Consider the following 12,536-nt stretch of genomic DNA (forward strand, 5'->3'; position numbering starts at 1 on the left):
TTATACATTACAACTCCTAGAAGATCATGGTTTGTTGGCTTGCAAACCGGCTCCTCTACCTCTTGATCTGGCTTTAAAGCTCCAATTTGATGTTGGTACCCTCCTTCCTGATGCAACATTGTATCGGAGACTCATTGGAAGACTGCTATACTTGACTATTTCTCGGCCCGACATAGCTTTTGTTGTCAATAAGCTCAATCAATTTGTTGCTCAACCTAGACAGCCTCATCTTGATGCTGCCATGTCCTTACTTAAGTATTTGAAAGCTTCTCCGGATCAAGGTATTCTACTACAACCTGTCCACACATTTCAATTAAAGGCGTATTCTGATGCTAATTGGGGATCTTGTCCTGATTCAAGGAAGTCTATAACCGGTTTCTGCATCTTCTTGGGTGATTCTATAATTAGTTGGAAGGCTAAGAAGCAGTCTACGGTATCTCGTTCTTTTGCCGAAGCTGAATACCGAGCTTTAGCTGCTACTACAAGTGAATTGCTATGGGTTGAACAACTTCTTCATGAGCTTTCGATACCTCTTATTCATCCCTCTTTAATCTACCGTGATAATGAGGTTGTTGTCCATATTGCTAAAAATTCGATTTTTCATGAACGGACGAAGCACATTGAAATTGATTGCCATTTTGTGCGAGATCGCATTGTTCGTGGCAATGTCAAACTTCTTCCCATCCGGTCTCACTTGCAGCTTGCTGATATCTTCACCAAGGCTTTGCCCAAAACTTTATTTTTCTCCTTACTATCCAAGATGGGTATTCTTGATATAACCACACTATCTTGAGGGGGAGTATTAAAAATTAGTTTATATTTTGTTATAAGTTTGTTATACAGTTAGTTAAATGGTTAGTCACTGTTGTAATTATGCCATTTATAGGCCTCTTTTGGTTAATAAATGGTACAGTAGATTTATTTACTCTGCTTTAATAAATCATGCATTAATTCTCAAAGGTGTGTAAAATTCTTCAAATATTGGTTTTCAAATAGAGTAAATGAACAAACGATTTTTTAAGGAAATTTTGTCTAAGAATCATAAATTGATCCAAAATGAAACGTGGTATAGTATATTTTAGTACACTTATAAAAATTCAGAGTTTAAATCGATACAATTATTAATTTATGATTTAAATTGATAACATAATGGGTGTGTGTGTGTGGATATTTTCATTAAATGGGTGTGTATGGATATTTTCATTAAATGGGTGTGTATGGATATTTTCCACCTAAATTCGTAATGAGTAATTTATTTATTTAATTTATATAAATTATGAGGAGCATGTGCGCCCTCTAAATAAGCAGTTGGAGAGGATTCCCTTTCGCGGATTCGTTTGAGGAGGCAGTCTCTGTGTTGGTCCCCCTTAGCCTTTTCAGTGTTTGAGCTTTCAATTTCACCCCTCTTCAACTTTTCCTCTTCCTTTCTTCATTACCTCTCCTTTCCCTGTAAGTATCTTTTAACTTTTTTCCCTATTTTCTTTCAAAACCCTTTACTCTTCTCCAGGGTTTTCCCTATTTCAACTCTTTTTTGCTTCTTCTAATTCACCCACCTTCAAATTTTAGATTTTTCTCTCCTAATTTTCCACACTTTACATTGCTCAATCTCCTTATCTGACTCAATCGTTTGATGGGTTGCTTCTAATTTGTTGCAGATAACTTTGGGAATTCAATTATTGTTCCATTGTCGTTTCTGGGTGTCGCTCTGCTCTCTCTCCACCTTTGTTGAAGGGTCAAATTCTCTAATCAATCATCCAGGTCAATCTCCTCTTCAGCTACAATCTTCCATTTTCTTTTCAGTTTTACATAATGCTATGAAGTTCTTTTTTTTTTTTTTTTTTGGGCTTATTTCTTTCGTTTCTTCTTCTCTTTTGGAGTTGAGAATGCCTGTAGCTCAGCCTAAAGATTCTCAATTAGATGTTATCTATAATATTACCTTTGTGATGTTTTTGTTTTCCCTTTAATATTTGATCCCATCGTGTGACCAATCTGTTTCCTTCTACTACGAGCATATCGTGACATATATAAGTTTTTTTCCCCTCAAGCGTCTCAATCTGTTTCTCTTTCGTTTTCTTGGTAATCTGCATTCTCTGCATGCTGATGAATTGAAAGCATGACACAGCCAATTGCAGCATTGAGGGAGTTAAATATTGATGAGCCAAATATAATTCTGATTTTGAGCTTGGGGGTGGAGGTGGTTGAGAAATCATTGGGAGTACGTGCTCATAGAACTTAAGAAGGTTTCTGGAATTATTGGAAAGAGCAATGTTTTTTATGCTATTAAAAGAAAGTGGCACTTGCCCTTCCTGTTTTTTGGGCTTGTTTTTTGTTCGCCCTTGTATTCTTTCATTTTTTTTCAATGAAACTTTGGTTTCGTATGATATATATCTTCTTAATCATTCAATTTGGTGTGCCTTCTTCCAATTCTCATATCGCCTATCCTCGTTCAATAAATGCAACTTTGCTCTACTCCAATGTTTGGTTCTGCCATGATTGTTTCTAGACGATGAAATGATTTTTAAAGCTATACTATTTCCTTGTGAATTTGAGCAATGACTTTTATCTACCCTATTAGAAGTGGGAAGACTTTACCTTAGCAAGATTTTTTTTTTTTTTTTTTAACTTGAGTAAGTCTTTCCTGATGTTTTCCCTTGATTTGTGTAATCGTTTATTTCTCCATTGTGTACTTGTTGTAGTCTTTTGATTTATTTCCTGTCTTTTATCATTAAATCGTTTGGTATGCTTCTTGTAATGTCTGACTATCTAACTCTATCATTGGATGTTATGGACAACGTATTAGACAACTTGGTTCTCCAATGTTTATTTTGTATGTATGGTTGCTCTATTCTAACTATAGTATATAGCCACATTGTTCTGGATGTCTATAAATTTATGGTCTTCTTGTTAGTGCATTGATGGATGTCTAACTACGAAACATTACAAAATTAGTAAGAACGAGAAACAATAGAAAAGCTCTAGAATCCTTTGTTAGAGAAATCTTAAAGGAGACATGGAACCGAGCCAATGCCCTAACCTTCTCCCAAGAACTCTCTGCATCTCTATTTTCTCAAGCCAAATGTTCCTTAAGATGGAAAGTGAGTAGCTTGCCATGGAGGATGGGGTAAAAAGTGAAACAACACCTCCAAAAGCCTAAAAAAATTGTCTTCAATTGCACTTAGACTTATATTGCCATCCCCAAAGAACATGTACCATATCCTTCAAAGCACTTCTACAAACATTGCAGTTTTAGGATCTCAAAAGAAGAAAAGATAATCTTTGCATGAGGTCAATAGTGTCAGTCCTCATGTGAGAGCCTTGCTGGGTGAAAATTTTAACCTTCTTACACCTTCTAAAGCGAGAACGAAGAGGGAGTGAAGGATGAGGTCTGCACGAAAGAGAGAAGAAATGACTAAAGGTAAATTCTCAATGCAGATTGGAGGATAAACAATGAACATCCTTACTGAATGATAAAAGGAGGAGAGTAATTAAATAACAATGTAAGAAAAGCTCCGAAGGCATCAAGATTAACATTGTCCCATTATTCCCAAATATCCCCACAAATATTGCGAGCAACTCATTCTGTTCGCTATACATGTATTGTTCCATTTAGTTACCCCAATTTATGCTTCAAAGACTAACATAACACATTTTTAAAAACAATTTCCATTCCATCGAATATTCAGCTTGAAATTAGAGAATATGGTTTGACTCTACAACATTTGCTAGTCAGAAAACTCAGAATATTTAAGGGTTTTTTCCACTGTACCTGTACATTCTTGGATCTGAAGTTTAAAGTTTGATCAACATAACTAATGAACTTGCAAAAGAAACAGTAATGGGATTGTTCAATAGTTTCCTTGGTCTCTCAATAAGTTCCAAGGCTCTGGTTAGGATCCGAATGGACACATAGCTGGGAGAGAAATACTGTTGAGCATGCTACACTAACTAGACCTCATCTTCTTTAGGCTTCTGAGTACCTGGATTAGGAGAATGAGATCTCATGTTGGTTTACTTTCATTTCTAGTTTATATCCATCAAAGTGTATACCTGATTGATATGAAGGTAGTTAGACTATTTGATATAAAAAAAAAAAAAGGTAGGTAGACTAGAACCTCAAAGTCATATATACTACGTATACAAATTTTTTTACGTAAATACTTACTGAAGAAAACCTGTGTTCGTTTCAGATTTCCAGTTTTATAATCTTCTGCAATTCATGAGTTTTTGCTGTTAGCTTGGAAGCTTTCACTTCAACATGAACAACCTTTGCTCTGAAGATAGTGTAAGCTGCTAAAGTTCTAAATCTAGGTGTTTTCATCAATTAATAACATGAAATGGGGATTTAAAGATGTATCCTTTCTACAGGATCAGAACACTGTAGTGGGTTTTGAAGTCCCAAAGTCCCCCGATTCAACCTATAATAATGTATATGTTGGGAGCGAAGACGAGGCACGTGATCCACCACTTGTCCCGCCTCATTTGCAGCACACCCTACTCAGCCAGCCAGCGAGTAGAGATGCTGGTGAAACCCTTCCATTGCCACAGAATGTGATTCTCAACCATCTTTTTATCGAAAACCGGGAGACTCCACGTTCCGTTGTGGCTCTTGGATTCACACATCGTTTTCATTCAAAATATGTCACGGTTGTGCTTTACAAACCAGTTCATAGAAGAGGAAGTAGCAGGGCTTAGTTATGCATATACATAAGAAAAAACTTTCACTAGAATTAGTCCATGGGACATTGCTACATGGGTTTAGCTGTAGAAAATGTTTTATGACATTTGATAAGTCAATGAAGTTAGGGGTGGAAGCATTTAACTTCACCTAGTAAATGAAGGTTGACAACGAGATTCTGTACCTGTATTTTTTGAACTGTTTAATGCATTGATTGAAAACATTCAAGCATATGCATCTTCTAGATCTAGCTGTTAAAGATTCAAATACTTGTTGACATGAAATTTCAGTCGGCTATCTTTTTTGGTAGTAGGAGTTCAGATGTGTTATTTGATTAGACGTGTACCTTATTTGAAAACAATTAAGACAATGTTTGAAGATTTGGGGTTTTAATGATGGAAAGATGGGAAACCAATGTATCATTGATTGGACAATTTGCTAAATCTTGTCGAAGATATCAGCAGGTCGGCCAGTTAGATGTTTATAAATTTACCAAAAGATTTTATTTACTTGTATATATATATATATATATATATTAGTACGTACAAAAGATTTTATTTAGAAGTAGAGTAACATACCCATAATCCACCGTACCAAAGCAAATTAGACTCGATGAAAGCTTTTGCAGGTGCCAATGTAATGTTGAAGAACATCTTTTAGAAATATTGTAATCATATCCATTTTAACAATATCCAATATTGGAAAGATCATGTCTAGGAAAGGTTAAGAGCATGGTGACTCCAAACAACATGATATCTGAAGACTCCACATTATAAGTACAAAGAAACAACTTGGATTTTTCATTTGGCGGGTGTCAGTCTAAGTCTGACTCAATTATTTCTTGAGTGGTATATATTCATTGGTCTGGCTGGTCGTCCTAGACCTCAAGACATTTACATTTTCTTTGTGGGACGTGCAATCCCCTATATCTCCTTTATTGATCTGGCTGGTTGTCCTAGACCTCAAGACATTTACATTTTCTTTGTGAGACGTGCAATCCCCTATACCTCCTCTCAACACTTTGTGGGCTTGTGTTCGTCATTGGGTTTTGGGTCTTGCCTTGGACAACCCACGACAAATTCTAAAATTTTGATATTTTATAAGAATAGAATAGTCTAATTCTAAACTCTATGACGGTTACACATAGAATTACGAATTTAGCTAAGAAAATTTAGCATTAAGTCTTAATTTTCTTGGTTGCGTTTAATATAATAAATAGAATCATTAAAATCTTCTCCAACTTCATTACGATAGCATTAGTTCAAACCATAATTATCCATTCTAAAAAAAACGTATCATTTCATCTAACATATAAAGGTTGAAAATATTTCACCATTTAAGATTCACTTTTATAAAATTAGTATTTAAAAAATTTAAATATTTCACCTTTAAACATTAAGTCCCTGACAAAAAATATTAAATACACAGTGAAAAAAGATAGTACTAGAAGCAGTAAATGTTAGATGCAGACATCTACTTCTCTGTAAAAGAAGGAATAAAGCCTGGAATTAGAAGAAAGATGCAGATGCCCCTAAACAATAAAGTTTGAAGTAATTAAAAATATTGAAATATTACTATTTAAACAATGGGGTTTTAAATATAAATAAATATTTAAAAATATTTATATTTTATTGCAAAAAGTTTCAAAAGTATAAGTACTTTTGAAATTTTTTCCTATAAAATGTAAATATTTTTTTGGATTTTTATATTGATATGATTGCAAAAGAGAGGTGAAAAGGAAAGAAAAAAAGACCTTAAAATTTGTGTCTCCTTTGAAGGGGAGATGCCCGTGAATTGGACGCCCATATTAAAGTGTTGTTCTCTTCTTGGGCTTACTTCCTTTTCAATCAACATTATTATTATTTTCGTGGTATAAAATTTAAGAAAATGAAAGCTCATTTTGACGTGAAATTCGACTCAAACATTTAATGTCTTCGTCAAATTTAATTAGTATATAAGTTAATGTTGGTGTGCTTCCCTCAGTTTCTTATTTAATTTATATTGAACCTTGAAAACTTAATGTCATTTCGAAAGAGTTTACTTTTGGAGGCGAAGCCCCGTGACTTAGAACCCAAAATTTAATATCCTCCTTGCCTCGTTTTCAATTTTCTGCCGCCTTACATTAAGGACCACACCTCACTTGATTTCGATATGTCGTCCCAAATTCCACAATTTTTCTATTCCGGAGTTTTATATCCACACTTCCGATAATTAATTAATTGTCTTTCAAATTACCTAAATTTAGAATGCTTAATACTATTAGTAAGCTGATGGGATTCACTCAAAAGCTAATGTTTAGCTATAAAAGTAATTTTAAAATTATATCATCCAACCAAAATAATGATTCCTCAAATAACAATGTATTAATTATCTATATTATCCCCTTGCGCACTATTAATGTGAGTTTGGAGTGGTGAGCACGAGGAGAAACATTAGTGTGAGAGCAAGCATGGGGAAGTGAGAGAAGAAGAGCTCTAGAGTGTGAGAGGATCATAATTTTACATTCACTAAAATTGCAAGAAGCAGTGTATGGATAATTCACAAACTCTTAGAGGTTGTTTGGAGAAGGAATGAAGTTGTAAAGTTTGTGAAGTTGTGAACTCTTAGGGCATCGGTATAAAGAATTAATAAGACATAAATTTGTTTTTTTAGTAATAGAATCCATGAACCCCTTGGGTCAAATAAAGAGTGAAGTTCACAACTCTACATTCCCTACCTCCTAATTCCTTGGTCCATGGGGTGTTTAGCCCCAAACTTCAAGTAGGTAGAGTGGACTATTACAACTCACTCAATGTTCGGGGTTCCAATTATAATAGTTAGTATTTTCAACTATTATAACACACAATTAAGTATGATATTATTATTTCAAATCTCTTGATTACATTGTTTACTTTTTTGTACTTCTTTTATATTTGTCTTTTAGTTACAATGTTTACTATAATAACCAATTCAATATTCCAAATGGTCATCCTTCATCATTAGTGTAAAATTAAAGTGATCCGTAAAATAAAAGTCCAAAAATTAATTTCTCATAATTTCTATTAATCTCAAACATTAAACTTCAATATTTATGAAGGTTTAATTACGAAAAACATGAGAGTGGGGGGATGATCTGGAAATCATAAGAAAATGGGTGTAACTAAAAAAGGAGTGGATATGATAGAAATTCACGGGCAAGACCACCACTCTTGAAACCAGTGAATGCTAAAGTTAAAAGTGTTATAATGCCAGCAATGAAGTGTTTGTGCAATACCATTGCCTTATATCTGCCTACTCACGAGCTCATTTAAAGCTCTTTCTTTCAACCCTTCCTTTTTAAAAACCTCTTACACTCCAATTACAAACGCACAACCTTATTCTTACAATATTCCTCAACCTTATGGCTTCTCTTTTCCCATATTTTCTCATTTATTTCCTCTTCCTTCTTCTATCTTCTCCCACTCTATCCATGGGCGCACGTTGCGTCCCCCCGAGCGCCCCGAGCACCATCGTTAGACCTCTCAGCACACCCGACGTCGAAGATTACGAGACCGTGAAGCCTCAGCTTAACCGAAAGAGGCTGGTTTTCGGTGGCAATGAAGTCAAAAGCTGCCTCCCTAAAGGCTTCCGCCGCTCTTCCGCGCCTAGCCGCTTTGTTAATTATCATACTTCTGGTGGTTGTTCTCCAACCACTGATCATTCCATCAACACCATCCCTTGAAAATAATAAAAACCATGTTTTTTGTTACAATTTTTGTTGTATATGCTTTCTATGATCTCTTCTTCTTCTTCATCTAATTTATTTTTATATATGTTCCCCATATATCATAACTTTTGTTTATTCAATTTTTCTTATTATAATTTGTTCTCCAAAAATTGTGGAACCTTAACTCATGAACCTTGATTATATGTATGATATTATTTGCTCTAAAATTATCTCTTTTCCCCTTTTTTTGGGGGTTAATTAAAGATCTCATTTTTTTTTTTATATGGATTGCTACAATGTCTAGCTTGCTGCAAGCAAAAGCATATAACATATTATTTATTGATATATAAGATCGATCTTCTCGGTAAAAATTGTAATAGTATTGTACGTGTTTAAATTTAAGGGGAAGATTATCTTAATAAATTTTGACTAAATACATGTTATAGTTCCCTACTACTGAAATATATATATTTTTTCAATTTACTCCTTAATATTTAAAAAGTTTTGATTTAGCTCGTCAGGTAGTTGGTAAAAAGTATTTAGTAAATTCATGAAAATTTAGAGGAGAAAAGAAAGCATATGCAGTTAAGTTTGAAATTTATACCGATTTTATTTTGAATTTTTAAAAGTGGGTAATAGGAGTCTCGCAATGTTTAATTTTTTTGTCTTCAATAAGTTTTTGATAAATTCAAAATTTATAAAATTGGTATAAATTTGAAATGCTAAAAAAAAATTGAAAGTTTAAAAACTAAATTTTAATTTTTAAAGTTTAAAATTATAACATAACCATAAACTTTGAATTTTTTTTTTTCCTTTTGAATTTCGTAAATATTATGCTACATGGGTTATCATCAATCAATTTTTGACCTAAAATTATGTGTGAATAAATTGAAAAGTATTAAAACATACAACATTAAATTGAAACTATTATGGATTGAAACTAATTAAATTGGCAGGAAGAGTATAACTCAATTTGTAGGATCAATCTCAAAGGTTAGAGATTCGATTTTATTATCCCACAAATTGTAAAAATAATAATTTAAAAAAATGTTGACCATGTCAATAGCACTAAATCTCTAAATTACCCTTCAACATTTTGGTTCGTATAACATATTCTTTTTTAAAATTATACTATTACCTTTAACCTCTCATAAATAGTACAAAAACAACTATTTGAATTAGAAATGTTAAAATGTTGGACTAAAATTGAGATTTGAAATGATGTATACAAGATATTTCTACTCTCTTTTCAAGTCTCAATTTTTATTCAGAATTCTAACGATTTTCTAATTCTATGAAAAAAAAAAGTTTATTTTGAAACATCCGTGACAAAGTTACAAATTATAAATGAGGTAGAATATTTTTGAAACATTTAGCAAAGTTTGAGAGTACTTTTGGTAAATCTAGAACCCAATGCTTATTGTTTTCACCCGTTCAAATTTATTTGAGATAGCGACTTTGAGATCGTTGATAAATTGGTTCATAGCTTTATCCGACGATCCATTGGGTTTCACAGCATCTTCCAATTTCCTCTTCACTTCTCTAACCGCAGCTTTAAACTGACTCCCTGATTTTCCATCCATCAGACGGTTAATCTTCTCCGCAACTTTTTCCTTCTTTATCATCTGCCGTCCATCTTTCAAATTAATCCCAACCGTCCAATCCTCCACCACTAATTTCCGATTCGTGAACTGATCCGTAAGCAAAGGGAAACACAACAACGGTACATTACACCAAATACTTTCCAAAATCGAGTTCCATCCACAGTGAGTTAAGAACCCTCCGATTGCAGGGTGGGCCAGCACTTGATTTTGATGACACCATGGCACGATCATCGAACGGTCAGCAACCTCCTTCCTGAATCCAATGGGTAATGGGTCGGTATCGTTTGAGCTGACGATATCGGGTCGGAGCACCCAAATGAAATGGACCCCACTTAATGAAAGCCCATGGGCTATTTCGGTGAGGTCGGTTTTGGTGACGTGGGCGTAGCTTCCGAATGAAACGTAGAGGACTGAGCCGTGGGGTTTGGAGTTGAGCCAGTGGGTGCAGTCGGACTCGGCCCATAGGCTGGTTGCGACCGAGCTTTTGGTGAATCCAGGTGGGAAAATGGGTCCGATGGTGTAGAATGGGATTTGGGCTTGGAGAGCCGAAACGGTATCGTTTTCGATGTCTTGTACGGTGTTGCATAACACGAAATCTGCACCTCTAACGTCCTGAAATGCTGCGAATATGATTTGGTGACAAACCGACGTCGTATCGGTTTCTTGTAAATACGACATCGTATCTTGTGGATTGATTGTAGGTACCCCAGGTATGTAATCTATGGCGTCCTCTCGAATATCTGTTCAAAATTAAACAAACCCACCCACTCATTAACTCAAAATATAAGATAAAAATATTTTTTCAAACGAAAAATATTTGGGCATCGGTTGAGAATTATTTTATTTTGTTTTTTTCAAAGCTGTGTTGTTATTATTATTTTTTTTCCCTTAAGGGCCGCAAGATAAGAAATAGTTGCACCAATCATTCTTCTGCCGGTGTAGTTATTTAATTAAAATTTGTCATTTGACCAATTTTTTTTAATAAAAACATTAGATTATTATTATTATTCTTTTACTATTTTATAAAGGAGGGCTGCATGATATGTAGAGAGCATGCACCTAATTATCTCTTTTCTAAATAGCTCTGTGTTGTAACTAGAACAAAAGCGCATATATATATATATATATCATTAACGTCTGACAAACAAGAAAAATTAACCATAAATATCAATAAATTCCGAGGGAGATAAAAATGAAAACGAATTAAAAAACACTAATTTAATTTTAGAAAAATAGATAAATCGTAGTTTAACTAACAGTATGTTTGGTTTATTTTTAAAGAATTTCAATCGACGTGTTTGACGATTGTTGAAAATAAATTTTAAAATGTATTTTAAACAATTTTTTATCCAAAGAATTTAAATGAAAATGATTTTTCATGTCCAATTACTCTTTTAAATTATTAATTCAAATTCCCTGGATAAAATAGAAATAATTTTGAAATTCAAGAAAAAACTAAATATAATTCTAATAAATTATGGTAGATTATTTGAATCTATTAGAATAGAATTTATAATAAAATAATATAATTGATACATTCTAAAGCCTTTTTTAATTGCAAAATTTATGTATAGCGAGTCACTCAAGAAGTCAAGAAAGTTCTTGGCAAGATTTATTGAACGGAATTTATAAATTAAAAAGTGGAAAAGAAATTACCTTGGCAAGCAAAATGGCGGTTCTTGCGTAGAAGGTTCAAGTGATAATACAGCGTAAAAACCAAAGCCGGTTCGGTCCAGAACGAAACATAAAGCAAATCAAACTTCTTGGCCACTTTCGACGGCCATACAAAGAACGTATCCGCTATCAGACAACTCACCGCCGGGCCTCCGCCATCCGACGCCGTTCTCACAATCTTCTCCAACTCCTCCTCCGCGTGGGCCGAAAACACATGCAACAACGACCCCATAAACTGGTCGTGGTTCAGAGACCGGTCGAATCCAACCGGCAAGCCGTCCGAAATGGTTCTGTATCGTATGTCCAGCCCCGACTTCCGTACGCCGGAAAACAAATCATCTCCGGCCGCCGAATGGGCGTTGGAGGTGTGGTGGTGGATGGCGTGGGTGTTGATGAAGGTGACGGTGAAGCCACGTGCGGCGAGGTCGATGGCCAAGTGGACAGAGGGGATGACGTGGCCTTGGAGAGGGTAGGGAATGAAAATTGCGTGGGGCTTTTGGTTTCTTTGGTTCTTTAATTCTGGGGCCATTTTTTTTGGTTTAAGGGAAACACAAAATGACAACAATATTTATAGATAATTTAGTTGATCCATAAAAATTGACTCATTTTTGACGTCCTGAAAAAATGATTGGATTTGCCTTATTTACGGACAGATTAAAGAATTGACATTGTTTGGTGAAGGGTAGCAGTTTAATTTAGGGGTCATCTGAATGGTAAAAATCGAACTGTTTTAAATAATTAAATATTCATTGAAATCAAAAAATATGGTCCGGTTCGATTTGAAGAAATTTTGAAATCGAATTAATTTGGTTTGATTCGATTTCAATTTCGAAAATCTAATTTGAAACCAAATTGTTTTTAACTTTTATATATATATATATATATATATATATATATA

At 34.2% G+C, this 12,536-nt stretch overlaps 2 protein-coding genes across 4 annotated transcripts; one reads left to right on the forward strand and one right to left on the reverse strand.

Moving 5' to 3' along the window:
• Nucleotides 1–1,303: 1,303 nt before the first annotated feature.
• LOC120089516 (5'-AMP-activated protein kinase beta-2 subunit protein) lies at nt 1,304–4,906 on the forward strand. Of its 3 annotated transcripts, none has more exons than XM_039047015.2 (4): nt 1,304–1,449; nt 1,656–1,758; nt 4,188–4,282; nt 4,366–4,906. In XM_039047015.2, the coding sequence occupies exons 3-4, from the start codon at nt 4,256–4,258 to the stop codon at nt 4,690–4,692; spliced, it is 354 nt and encodes a 117-aa protein (XP_038902943.1). In that variant the 5' UTR covers nt 1,304–1,449; nt 1,656–1,758; nt 4,188–4,255; the 3' UTR covers nt 4,693–4,906. The 3 variants fall into 3 exon arrangements, with proteins under 3 accessions (XP_038902943.1, XP_090162289.1, XP_038902942.1); XM_090306163.1 differs by lacking the exon at nt 1,304–1,449 and adding an exon at nt 1,452–1,508; XM_039047014.2 differs by lacking the exon at nt 1,304–1,449 and having other exon boundaries at nt 1,515–1,758.
• Nucleotides 4,907–9,386: 4,480 nt separating this feature from the next.
• Nucleotides 9,387–12,167, reverse strand: LOC120088881 (UDP-Glycosyltransferase superfamily protein). The gene is made up of 2 exons (XM_039046321.2): nt 11,621–12,167; nt 9,387–10,704 (listed from the first exon to the last, which is right to left on the reverse strand). The coding sequence occupies exons 1-2, from the start codon at nt 12,165–12,167 to the stop codon at nt 9,764–9,766; spliced, it is 1,488 nt and encodes a 495-aa protein (XP_038902249.2). The 3' UTR covers nt 9,387–9,763.
• Nucleotides 12,168–12,536: the final 369 nt, after the last annotated feature.

The sequence above is a fragment of the Benincasa hispida genome, chromosome 10 (genome assembly GCF_027475165.1).
Source record: "Benincasa hispida cultivar pf3 chromosome 10, pf3_genome.v1.1, whole genome shotgun sequence".
NCBI classification, from domain to species: domain Eukaryota; kingdom Viridiplantae; phylum Streptophyta; class Magnoliopsida; order Cucurbitales; family Cucurbitaceae; genus Benincasa; species Benincasa hispida.

What these genes read in the sequence shown, in the direction of transcription:
- LOC120089516 (XM_039047015.2), top strand. Translation starts at nt 4,256, where the DNA reads ATGAACAACCTTTGCTCTGAAGATAGT. An exon ending in ACCTTTGCTCTGAAGATAGT is followed by an intron (nt 4,283 to 4,365) that starts GTAAGCTGCTAA and finishes TCCTTTCTACAG; the next exon opens with GATCAGAACACTGTAGTGGG.
- LOC120088881 (XM_039046321.2), bottom strand. Translation starts at nt 12,167, where the DNA reads ATGGCCCCAGAATTAAAGAACCAAAGAAACCAAAAGCCCCACGCAATT. An exon ending in CCGCCATTTTGCTTGCCAAG is followed by an intron (nt 10,705 to 11,620) that starts GTAATTTCTTTT and finishes AATTTTGAACAG; the next exon opens with ATATTCGAGAGGACGCCATA.